The sequence below is a fragment of the Anastrepha ludens genome, chromosome 6, assembly GCF_028408465.1.
Source record: "Anastrepha ludens isolate Willacy chromosome 6, idAnaLude1.1, whole genome shotgun sequence".
NCBI classification, from domain to species: domain Eukaryota; kingdom Metazoa; phylum Arthropoda; class Insecta; order Diptera; family Tephritidae; genus Anastrepha; species Anastrepha ludens.
Window position 1 is genome coordinate 13,215,190 of NC_071502.1, and position 13,137 is coordinate 13,228,326.

Consider the following 13,137-nt stretch of genomic DNA (forward strand, 5'->3'; position numbering starts at 1 on the left):
GGAAATCCAACGTAGAATCTCCCTTGCCAACAAGAGCTACTTTGGACTAAGTAGGCAACTGAGCAGTAAAATCCTCTCTCGACGATATAAACTAACACTCTACAAGGCTCTCATCATGCCCGTCCTAACGTATGGCGCAGAAGCGGGGGCGATGACAACACCCGATAAAGCGACGCTTGGAGTGTTTGAGAGAAAGATTTTGCGTAAGATTTTTGGACCTTTGCACGTTGGCGACGGCGAATATCGCAGGCGATGGAACGATGAGCTGTATGAGCTTTCCGACGACGTAGACATAGCGCAGCGAATAAAGATCCAGCGGCATCATTGTTGGGTCATATCATCCAAATGGATACAAAAGCTCCGGCTCTGAATGTATTCGATGTGATATCAGCTGGTGGTAGCAGAGGAAGAGGGCGGCCTCCTTTGCGTTGGAAAGATTTGGTGGAGAAGGACTTGGTGTGTCTAACTGGCGCCGGTTAGCACGAGAAAGAAACGACTTGCGCGCTTTGTTAAACTCGGCCAAGATTGCGTAAGCGGCTATCGCGCCAATTAAAAAGAAGAAGAAAAAGAAGCTTTCACCCCGAAAGCTGGCGCCTTTTTGCCATACCACAAACGCCTTTCGACCCATAAACTTAACTTTTTTCCTACTAAAAGCCATGGAAAAATGAATTGATCAGTACATGAGAGATGCTTGGGGATTCGCCTCTCCATGTTAAACAATACGCCTACCAGGTCAGGTTGACCTCGATGAGAAGCAAAGAAGAGTAGGCATCGAGAAAGTTGATTTTTGCCTGCCGCGTATTCCATTTTTACGCCTCAAAACTAATAAAAAATCAAATAACTCAAAAACAAATCATTGCATAATAAAAGGAAATATAAAAATGCTATTCCCCGAACCAATAGTATTGTATATTTGTTTTGTAGTTACTCGATGTACTTGCGAATGCTAATATTATTATTATTTCTTCACCCTTTCCTACAGCAAAGACTTCTGCTAGAAAGGCACTGCAGTGTTCTGCGAGCTTGAATGGCCGCTTGGTGCCTAGCTGTGTGCAATAAATCTCTGCTCATACTTCGTCCAACATTTTCGAGTCATCAGTAAATATATGAAGCATTTTGGAGCTAGGTTTCATGCCTCTTTTCCACGCTCATTCTTTTATGGTTGTTCGGAATCTCTTCACCCAGTTGCAATTCGGAATCATATAATCCGTATTGGCCCTCTAACTCATGCCTATAGAGCTATGTCGGAATATGTTACAGATCTTAAGACGAGTATGGCAGATTTAGCTACTAGGCATTCTGCCATAATGTCGATCGCTGGCAGGTTGAGTATTCTCTCAAGCGCTGCCGTTGGCGTAGTTTTCATTGCCCCCGTAGTGTAGAGTGCACGGAGGCGTTGAATACTTTCCATAGGAATTTTGTGTGTCGTTTTTCTTAACACTGTAGGCGCCACGTAACTCCCAACATCATTTAAATAAAAATAAAGAGCACCAAAATGCAGAAAATGCCGAGCGTTTTTGCATTCACTCAATTAAAAAATTACAAAAAAAGAATGAAGTACAAAATCGTTTGTTTATTTCTTCAGCTGCTCCACAATATTTGTATGTTTTATTTATATGGCACAAACTTGGCGTTCTTGGCTTGAGGTTATCAGCACTTGAGTCACCCCAAACGATTCTTCTATCAACATTCGTATAAATGTATGTATGCGTATTTATTTCTCTAAAAATAAATCAAAGCGCTTAGGTGATAAATTTTAAAGTAATTTAGTTCCAATTCAGCACTCGTTGTGCACGGTTTTAGAAACTGAAGTTATAAAGTTGTAAAAAATATGGTGATGTTCAAGTGGAGCTGGCAGCTCTCAGCGCTGTTGGTTAGTACCAGGACAAGTAATTAAATTCTCGTAAAAAATTTAAAGGGTGTAGAGAATTTAAGTAAATTTTTCAACAATTTATTATGAAAATATTACAAGTGTTCAAAAAGAAAACGAAAACAACAGTTATGTGAAAAGAGTTGCAGTACTCTTTTGATGCATTACTCAGTACTCTTAGGTGGTTGAAAAACTAACATAATTTAAAAAATGTATAATTTGAAACAACAAATACGTTTGATAAAAAAACTGTAACAATCTTGTGTAAGAAACTGGGAACACGAATTAAAAAAAAAAGTTTAACTTTTTATTTAAATGAATTTTTTTGTTTTTAACTTTTATAAATTTTGTTTTTCTTCTTCAATTGTTTTTTTTTATTAACAAACAGTTTTAAATAAATAATATATAATTTCATTAATTTAAAAAAAATATCTTTTCTTTTGAATTTTTTTATTTAAAAATTGAATGTAAAAAGTTTTATTTATTGTAATTTCTTTATAAACATTTTATTTAATATATTTTTAGTTTTATTCTTTCTTTCAAATGCAAACTGTGAAGACTGATTTAAAAAACTTTTTTTTTAATTTTTTATTTAAAATAATTTTTTATTACAACTTTTTTTTTATTTTTTATTAAAACCGTTATTTTAATTTTTTTTTAAGAATTTTTTTCTAATTTTTTATAAAATTCTTGTTTTTCCTAATTTTTTTTTATTTTTTAATAAAAAAAATTTCAAAATAAATAAAATAAAATTTAAATAATTAAAAATAATTGTTTACTAAAATTTTTTTTTATTTCTTATTAGAACCGTTTTTGTTTAAAAGAATTTTTTTTAATTTTTTATTAAAACCGTTTTTGTTTAAAAGAATTTTTTTTTTAATTTTTTATTAAATTCTTATTTTTTTATTTAAAAAAAATTCTAAATTAATAAAATAAAATTAAAAAAATGTAAACAAAATGTTCCTTAGTCATTTTTTTAGTTAAAAATTGTACAATATTTAAAAAAAAAATTTATATTATGTTTTTTATTTAAAAATTATAATTTATTAAAAAAAAATTTAAATAAAATATTTTTATTTTTTTTTATATTTTTTTTTTTTATTTTTTTGGTTGGGCGACCCCACCACATTTTTGGTTGGATATGGATGTGAAAAACTTGTTTCCTTACCCTACTCATATCTATACCATTTACACCACGCAGCCAAACCTAATTTTGTACTACCCTTCCATCAGTTTGCTCTACAGCTGAATTACTGAACTCGTCTTCTACGCATAAGTATTTTTTTAAATGCTGTCAACTGGTAATTTAGCATAGGAACGCCCTTGAAAATATTCATTATCAGCCTGTAAACCGTGTAAACCTGATATTCAGCAGTGTCACACCATTTAACGAACTAGCATTATAGTCACATATGGTACTAGTCCAACTTTTGGCAAAAATTACCAGTTATAGACGAGTTAAAAAAGTAAATAAAAAACAAATAACAGAACGTTTCAATAATATTTTCTTATGCGTTAATAATATGGCACTAAATATTTTCATACACAGTGAAATCTCCCTTGCGCGGACAATCACCGTCAGTCAACTTTTGTCCGCCGAAGAGAGATGTCTGTGTGAGGGGAGGGGCAGCTTATTTCAAAAATATTTCATTTTTTAATTAATTGAACACTATTTTTTATTTGAATAAAAGTGAATAATATTATATCATTCAAACAAAAATGTGTATGCATTTTTTCAAACGAAAATAAAAATTAATATTATATTACATTTTAGTCAATAAACTAAAGAGTGGTAAAGTTTCAAAGGCCGGTGTTGATTTTGAATAAAATACAATTGTTTTAAGAAATTATTGTCATTTCTCTTTATTATGAAAATACTGGTATGGCTCAATTACGCATAGAACAAAATACCGGCCAAATGGCCGCCGCGGCCTCGGCGGCACACCTCCATCCGATGGTCCAAATTTTCGATGACGCTGAGGCATAATTCAGGTTCTATGCCATTAATGTTCCGAATTATCTCATCCTTTTGCTCTCAAATTGTTGCTGGCTTATCGACGTACACCTTTTCTTTCAAATAACCCCAAAGAAAGAAGTCCAACGGTGTCAAATCACATGATGTTGCCGGCCCATTGATTTTCTTCGAAAACCGTTGACCGCTGACCGTTGACGACGCTTGAAATGGTCAAGAGGCTTTAGTTCTTGAGTCAATTGCACCTTGTAAGCGTGTAAATGCAAGTCTTTGTGCATAATGTTCATCAACGACGAGCGTGAGAGGTGCAATTGTTGGGAACGACGAGGAGTTGAGGTGGACGGCTCTTCAACCACACTATCGCGAACAGCAGCACAATTTTCTGCAGTACGATCTGTACGAGCAAGCACTGGTGTTTTCACATCTCCTACAGACCCGGTTTGCTCAAACTTTTGGACAATTTTTCCGATTCTACGCACATTTGGAGGATTAAATTGACCGAAAAAATCACGAAGTGCGCGATATGCATTTTGATTTGAACGCTCGATTTCATAACAAGCCTGAACAACTTTAACGCGTTGCTCGATTGTGTAGCTTTCCATGGTTCAAATTGAGTTAGTTAGAAATTGAAAAATGTCAAATGAAATGCAGAAAAAAACTTGAGGTTAAGGTGTGGTTTACGTTCAACATCGGTCCTTAACATTTAACCACCGTTTATATAAAATTTGATAATTAGATTCATTACATAAAAAATTTAGAAATTGTCGACTGACACAATTTATGGTTCGATCAGTTCGAGTAATATACGTAAACCATCCTTTTAATGTGAACAAAACTGAAAGTTTGAAGACGAAACGGTTACACACAACTAATTTTTTGGGGTAATGATAGTAAGGTTAAAGGGTTATTGCCGAATCTAAGCATTTTTTAATATCAATATTTTTTGTTTCACTCATTTTACTGTGTTTCTCTCCCTCTCCCTCTCTTGCCACCACAGCTAATAACATTCACCAGCTTCGCGCACTCTCAACAAAACTACAGCCATCCAAATGAGTTTCTATACTTCAACGAAGCAGATGCGCAATATCTACTCACCCAAGTCAATGATGTCTATTGGGCCAGCGCCACGGCATATCGACAATTCGCCGACGATACGTTAAGTCCCGATATTTTGATGCGCGAAAAGTTGCGGCCCTTCTATAAGACTATGCAGAAATTCGATTGGCAGAATTTTGTAGATCCTCTGTTGAAGCGACAATTCCAGGTGATCTTGCGCGGTGCAAAATATCCACCAATCAGCTATAAATTCAAACGAGCCACACACACGCTGAAGAGCATGTCGCGCAAGAAGTGGGTGTGCCACAAAGAGGATGCCACCAAATGTAATATGGCTTTTGTGCATCAGATAAAGACGATCTTCACGAATAGCGATGATTTGGATGAGATCAAATACTATTGGAAGGAGTGGCGCAACAAAATGCCCGCTGAGGTGAAGGAAGCGCTGCACTACTACATTGACTACTATCAAAATATGAGTACACCAGATGTGTTGCCATCTGCGTTTTGGTATGATCAGTATGAAGATCCACATTTAATCTATGAACTGGAGAAACTCATGGATGCGCTACGCCCATTCTATCGGGAATTACACGCACATTTACGCAATATGTTGCGTCACAAGTATGGGGATGATGTCATACCACCAACTGGACTCATACCACATCATCTCATGGAACAGGTCACGTATCAGGCGTGGAAGAAGGAAACGGTGTTGCAGAATCCTTTCCCGCAGAGAAAGCTACCCAATCTGCAAACCGAATTGGATGGTGAGGGCTTGCAGCCATTCGATTTGGTCAATATTAGTGTGCAGTTCTTCAGCTCGCTGGGCTTTAGCAATCTAACGGAGTAAGCACAAGATATTGACATAGCATAACGGTTAATAAATGATTTTAACTCTTCAACTCAGTACATTCATGCGCGAGCATTTCATTCCAATGGCCGCTGGCACCGGCGGTCCCGACTGCAAGTCGCGTATTTTCGATTTCGGCGAAGTGGAGCTACACTACTGTCCCAAGGTCTACTATAAAAAGCTGCTGCAAACACACGCTGACATAGCGGTGGTGCAATATGCGATCGAAAAAAATAATTTCCGTGTTGGGCTCAATCAGGAAGCCTGCCCCGGTTTTGGTGCTGCACTGGGTGAGGCTGTCATATTGTCCGTTTCTAATCCAAAGCATTTGCAACAGCGTCTAGGTCTCTTGAAGAATTATGAGTATGATGACATTTTGAACTTGAATCGTCTGTACAGAATGGTGAGTAGCGATAAGACTTGGTGGTGCTCGAGTTAGCAAAGTGAAAGAAAAAAAAAATATTGTGATAAGATGAGGTAAGCAGAGCGCAAGCTATGTTTTAACCAGAGCGCAAAAGAAACATTTCTCTTTCCTCTACTCTCCTTACGCAGGCATTTGCTCGCTTACTAATACATTTGCTCTTCTCTTTTAGGCTGCTCATACACTGCTCACGCTGCCTACTTATTTTGTTCATGAAAAACTCTGGGTTGATATGATTGATGGTAGAGTGTCACCTGAACATTATAATTGTCACTATTGGAATCTAATGCAGAAATATATGGGCGTGGAGCCACCTCTGCAAACCAACCCAGATGCCTACGATATGCCCTACAAGTTCTATGAGGGCATTGTCGATCAGTTTCGTAGCACGAAGTAAGGAAGCGCTAAGCTAAAATATTAAGCAGATAAATTAGTGACATGAAAATGATATTGATAAAATATTTATATATTTCCAGAAAACTATTTGACGAGTTCTTGGGCTATCAGATATATCGCTCAATTTGTTTAAATATTGGGGAATATGAACGACGTAACGCCTACAAGCCATTGGATAATTGTGATTTTTACGGCAGCAAGCATGCGGGGAAATTTATTTAGTAAGTGACTACTAATAAGGGGATCACCACGAAAATACGCAAAACATTTAGCAGTTTTGCTGAAGCTCCAATTTGAACTTTTAACTAGAAATCTCTTTGATTGGGTTCTGGGTTGGTTTATAAGTGCGTAGCGTTTTTGCGGAAGACTTTTATTTAAACTAAAACCATAATTATATCAATAAGTAAATCAATTATATATTCGCCGTTGCTCCTTGCAAAATCTTCCCACCTCTTAATCAGTTTGTTGATGCCCTTCCACTAAAAATCGCCCTGGTCTGGTATCAAAGAAGTTGTTGAGCCAATTTTTAAGGACTTTTTTGTTATCGTAGGTACCGCCTTTTAGATGGTTTTACAAGGAGCGAAAAAAATGATGATCGGTCGTTGAAAGTTCAGGAGAATAAGGATCTCTCGTTCAAGATCTGTAATGTGGTTTTGATGATATGTTCAACATGGGGCCTGGCGTTGTCACGAAAGAGCATGGTTTGACCATATCGATAAGGTCTTTTCAATCGAATACCCTCATTAACGCGGTGTATCTGGGCAATGTAGAGCTCCTTGTTGACGGTGTCATTCTTTTCGAGCACTTCCCAGTGCATCATGCCCTCCCAGTCCTAGCAAACCCATTTCATGATCTTCTTTTTTTGGATGAAGAATTCGAATTCAGAACGCTCTACGCTGCGGGATGTGTCATCGACGTCAAAGTCGCCATTTTTCCGTGCAGTAGACTCACCTATGTCCGATAGCCAAGCGGCAATAAGGGCCCTCGGTTCAGTGACGGTGCATTTGACATAAACCTCATTTGAGTTCCTGGTCACATCGCATTGCGGCAAACTATGCGGCGGATGAATTGGCCAGACAAGGGACATGTGAGATGGCTTCCCCGCGAAGAGAGAGAAATGCGATCCCATTGACTACCTGCGGTCTGCTCCTGGAAAGATTGGCTTCGCACTAACTCAACGCGTAAAGTCGCGAAATCCTTCTGGCCACGTGTGGATCTGGGGCGCTCGGGCGATCTTCTGAGGTTGACAAAATATCAGCTTCCGAATCTAGTGGTTTTTCTCACAGGAGACTATGCGCGAGGAATGCATGCTGTGAGACTTGGAATTACTTCGAGTCATTTTTGGGTCGGATGTATGGAGGATGAGGAGGAATCATCTCATCAAATTCTCCTTAGCTGCCTTAGTCTGGTGGGGTCCAGACTTAGGCATCTTGGCTCTTACTTCTTTGCTATGTCTGCAACATTAAAAATCTGATAAATTTCATCAGCAGCACAAAGCGGTTAAAGCAAACGCAGCACAGTCATCGTTCATAAACCACACACTCTCACAGCACAGTAATTAGCGACGGGGTGACTTCGAAACAGTTTATTGCCACCTCTGGTGTACCTCAGGGTAGTATTTTAGGGCCTTTGTTATTTTTTTTTTTAAGTGATAACTTCTTAGGCGTCGATGGACGAGCGAGAATGGAGAGTAAAATTTCAAGGTCAGGCAACGTTTTGGGCATTTTCGTTCCGCGAGAGAGAAAAAAGATATAACGTAGAGGAAAATGAGAGAGAGAGCTAACCTTACATATATCTTAGATACACTTTAGGTTATTTTTCCTGAGTTTTTCCTCTTGGTTGCTAATTTCTAATCAGAAATAACACCGCCTACTTTGTGGCGCTTGTTTGTTGGTGCAAACTTGTAGGAAATATATTTTTGGTCCCAATTTTTTGGCATTTTTTATTTTGTGCCTACTTTTTTGCGCTTATTTCCGTTTGCTGGCTAGTGCTTATGCGTACTATAAACTGCCATCCATTCCGGCGTCGAATTTATGGGTATCGCCTTGCGGTAACTTGTGCCGTTGCTGCGGTCCGGGAATCGCTGCGTTTGTGCGGGTGATAAACGCTCAGAGTAGTGCGCGTTGTTGCCACGCTTTGTGTCCGGCGTTTACCTACACCGGTCGACCCTTCACCGTTTTTTGTAAATTTTAACTATTTGTATTCTCTACAAATGTTGTGAATTTATTTAGATATATCTTCTTTCTCTCTCTCTCTCTCTCTCTCATTCTCTCTCGGGTCTCTCCCTCTTTCTTTGTCTGCCTTGAAAGTTTCACTTCTGTTATGTGTACTACGCTACACGCACTTTTTTTATTCGAGAATTTTTTCACGCTCTTAAATGTTTTCGTTTCCAATTCACTTTCTGTGCTCGCTTTTTTAAGACGTCACTCATCGCATTCCAATGGTTCATATGCTCTTAAAATATTATACTCAGCGTTTGTTCGATCCAAATTAGATTACGCTGCTTTTACTTGGATACCTTATCATTAAGTCCAAATAAATCGAGTGGAGAGGGCTCAAAGGATGTTTTTGCGTTTTGTATTACATTCATTCAATTTCTCAGACCCCAAATCATCATAAGAATCCCGTTGTTTATTGATTAGCCCTTTCCCATTAAGTGACAGGGGTACTCTTCTGACAGTATTAGCTTTTTCGATTTGGAGGCCAAAGAGTTGTTTCAATTGCAAGTAAAAAATTACTTTCTATGTAGCAAATCCAAGTAATACTTCGTAAATATTTGCTTTTTAGTTTCAGATTTATTAATTTCGTTAAAACTCAATTTTAACTTGTATATATTTTTAGTAATTTAATGGTTTCTTATGTTGATAATCTAACTTTACTACCCTTCTTAAGGGGGTAGTATGGTATTTTTTTTTTTTCATTTTTTTTTTTTTTTTTTTAATTATTCTATAACATCTTAAGATTATTGTGTGAAAGTTTGAAGTGCATTAGAGTAAAATTGACAAAGACACAAAGGATTAAGTATCTACCTCTCCAACCGGATTTCACGCTGCCGAAAATTTTTAAACGCGTTTTTCTCACACTTGCCTTTTTTACGGTCGGTGTCCACTGTAGATTCATATCTACTGCACCGATTCTTTTCAAATTTGGTTTTTTTGTTTCTTTACTTTATTCACGAGGTAATGACGTCGAGTTTTTTTTTTTTTAAATTTTGTCATATTTTAAAACAACAAAGTTTTCAAGTTTTTTTTATGAAAAATCGGTGTTTTGACTTCAAAGCGCTTTAAAAAATTAAAAAAAAAAAAAAAAAAAAAATTCGACGTTGTTACCTGCGAAACTTTATTAGCTGATGAAATCAATTTGGTTTTTTGATTTTAGTTGATCCAGTAATGAGTTCTGAGGGACACCGCAATAAAACTTTTTTATGAGACGTCCGCGAAGATTCGCTGCCACCAACTCATTTCTTCATAAAAATCAATGAAAATTTCACACAATATTCTTTAAATATGACTTTATAATGAAGTAATTTTAAAATTTTGAATAAATCAACTGTGTCGACAAAAAAAATTTCGAAAAATATGCTTGTTTTACACCGAATTAACCATACTACCCCCTTAATCTTAATTATTCTAAAATTCTTGCATTTTAGTTTTGAATTCATGCCTTAAATGTCGGTTTTGCGTTTGGTGTTAGACATTAATGAATAAATGATTAAATAAAAAAATATATATTTACAATCAACCCATATTTCCCTCTCATTTTTTTTCAGCGACATGATGAGCGCCGGTTCCTCAAAGCCGTGGCGTGAACTCATCAAACCACTAACCATAATCAAGTTGACAAATATGACTGCCACCGCATTCCTGGAGTACTTCGAACCGCTAAACACATGGATCACCGACGATAATGTGAGCAAGAATTTGCGGGTCGGCTGGATGCCTATCGACAGTGAGTAGTGCACATTTCCCCCCCTCTTACACTTGACCTCATTCATTATGACTTTGCATGTTTCTTTCTTTCATAATTTTTTTCTCCCACTCACAGAATGCAATCCACGCGTAGCTCTGCTAAATGACACCAACGTGGTTTATTGAAAAAAAATAAAATAAAATAAAATAAAAATAAAAACGAGAATAAAATAAAAATAAAAACGAAAACGAAAATAAAAACAAAACAAAAGGCGTGAATACGTGGCACATGTCAACACGTTCCGGCAGTAATCTGTGCAGAAACTCAAGCAGTGACAAGACTAACACAACAATCGCTCGTCAACATCATCATCCACCCACGCTATTACAGGGGGCACACCAGCAAGCATGCGCTTCCAAAGATATAAATTATGTGCCTTTTTTATTTGTTTTTATTTATTTTTTTTTTTTGTTGCCGCTTGAACTGGGCGCAATCCAGAAATTGTTGAATGGATTCATATAAACGTTTTATCAACGACAGTCACATTCATTTGCACAAACGTTGAAGGAATTTTTGTTTACGACGAAAAATATCCATTTGATCATTTTACAAAATAGCTCAAGTGTTGCCACGTTTTCATTATCTCATTAAGAAACTTATTTTTTAAGCAAAAGGAAATAAAATAAACGTTTTTTTTTATCTTTGCAATAAAAATAAAATGAGCTAAACGCAATAATCAAAGAAAAGGCTGAAATTTAATGGCGAAGAGAAATCGCTCCATGTGTCTTTTCACTTCTACATGGAAATAAGGTCGAGTTTGAATATAGTGAACACTTTTTTCCATTGAACGCTCATAGCGAACACTGACTTGAATACAGCGGATCTTTGCTGGCAGAAAATAAAATAAAATAAAAAAATTAAAAAAAACACAATTAAGCCCAAAAAAAGCCAAAAAACGGAAACCATAGTTGCCAAACAAGGTATTCGGTTGGGGTATAAGTTCGTAGCGTTTTTACCGAAGACTTTTATTTAAACAAAAAAACAATAATCATTTCAATAAGTTAATAAATTATATATTCACCGTTGCTGTTTACAACCTCTTCCCACCTCTCGTTCAATTTGTTGATGTCGTTCCGCCAAAAATCGACTGGTCTGGTGTCGAAGAAGTTGTTCAGCCAGTTCTTAAGGACCTCTTTGTTATCGAAGCTACCGCCCGCCCTTCATATGGTTTGGCAGCGAGCGGAAAAGATGGTAATCGGTCGCTGCAAGGTCTAGTGAATACCGCGGATGCTGAAGGACCTCCCATCCGAACTCATGGAGTGCGGCTTTGTCGACTTCTGCAACATGGGACCTGGCGTTGTCATGAAGGAGCGTGGTTTGACCATATCGATCAGGTCTTTTCAGTCGAATAGCCTCATCCACGCGGTGTAGCTGGGCAATGTAGAGCTCCTTGTTGACCGGCATTCTTTTCGTGCATTTCCCAGTGCACCACGCCCTCGCAGTGCCACCAAACGCATATCATTATCTCCTCTTTGGATGAAGATCCGGCTTGTCTCTCGGTTTTGGCGTATCTCCTGGAACCACTCACTGCTTTCTTTGCTTCATATGGATATGCATGCACCATTTCTCATCTCCCATGAAGATTCGGTTCAAAACGTACTGGGTATGACCGCGTGTTGCTCGATGGCGGACGAGATACTGAGAAACAATTTGAAGCTGACTTTCTTTGTTTGTTTTATTTTTTATTTGGGACCACGTGAAATAGAAGGTCTACGCCAACAGCCCAGGGTCGATTCAAGACCTCAAAGATGGAATTCGTGAGGCTATCGAGGACATAGGCATCAAAAATACTGGCATCTCTGTAAAATTAAATATCAAAATCAGCGAATAACGCAAAGAAAAATAACAAAAAGAGATACTAGCCAGGATATTAAATCAATTTTGAGTGTTTCTTTCACATATATTTGAAGTAGTAAAATAAATAAGTATTTATTTGCAATTCATTTTTGCTTAATACTTTTTGTATATTAAATTAATGGTTTTAAAGAAATTAGATTATCAAAAGGTTAATAATTATTCGACTTCTGATTTATCGCGTGGAGGGAAGGTCTGAGCCTTTAAACACCGGATGGACTTACGCACCGAGATGTGGACAATCTTGACCATTTGGCTGCAGGAGAGTTCCAAAAACTAGTCCAGTTAACTAGAGACTTGGCTGAGGGCCTAATTTCTCAGCTTGAAAGTAAACTAAGAGACTCCGTTTACAGTGCAAGCTGAATCTAAGTGAACCACAAAATTACAACTCCGCACTATCATAGGCCAATCAGTTTGACATCGTTCGTGCTGAAAAGTCTAGAACGAGTGCTTGAGCGACATATTCGAGTGGAGGTATTGTCGAGAATTCCACTTAGTAGAAATCAACACGTTTACCAGAGTACAAAATCATGTTAATCAGCCTTACACGATCTTGTTAACAAGATTGAAGCCGGGCTGGAAGCTCACGAGTACACAATGGGCGTGTTCGTGGACATTGAGGGCGCTTTTGATAATGCCATTTTCTACTCAATATGCTCCTCTGCTGAACAACATGAAATTAATCAAACCATTGTAAAGTGGATATATTCCATGCTCCCTGAGAGGCTGTTAACCGCTGGAGAGAA

General features: G+C 37.3%; 1 protein-coding gene across 1 annotated transcript; it reads left to right on the top strand.

The window, feature by feature from the left end:
- The first annotated feature begins 1,784 nt into the window (after window positions 1-1,784).
- LOC128867943 (angiotensin-converting enzyme-like) lies at window positions 1,785-11,316 on the top strand. Its single transcript, XM_054109582.1, has 7 exons — window positions 1,785-1,873; window positions 4,840-5,747; window positions 5,809-6,154; window positions 6,345-6,565; window positions 6,649-6,789; window positions 10,338-10,516; window positions 10,613-11,316. Exons 1-7 carry the CDS (start codon window positions 1,832-1,834, stop codon window positions 10,660-10,662), a joined length of 1,887 nt encoding a protein of 628 aa, XP_053965557.1. The 5' UTR covers window positions 1,785-1,831; the 3' UTR covers window positions 10,663-11,316.
- The last annotated feature ends 1,821 nt before the right edge of the window (window positions 11,317-13,137 follow it).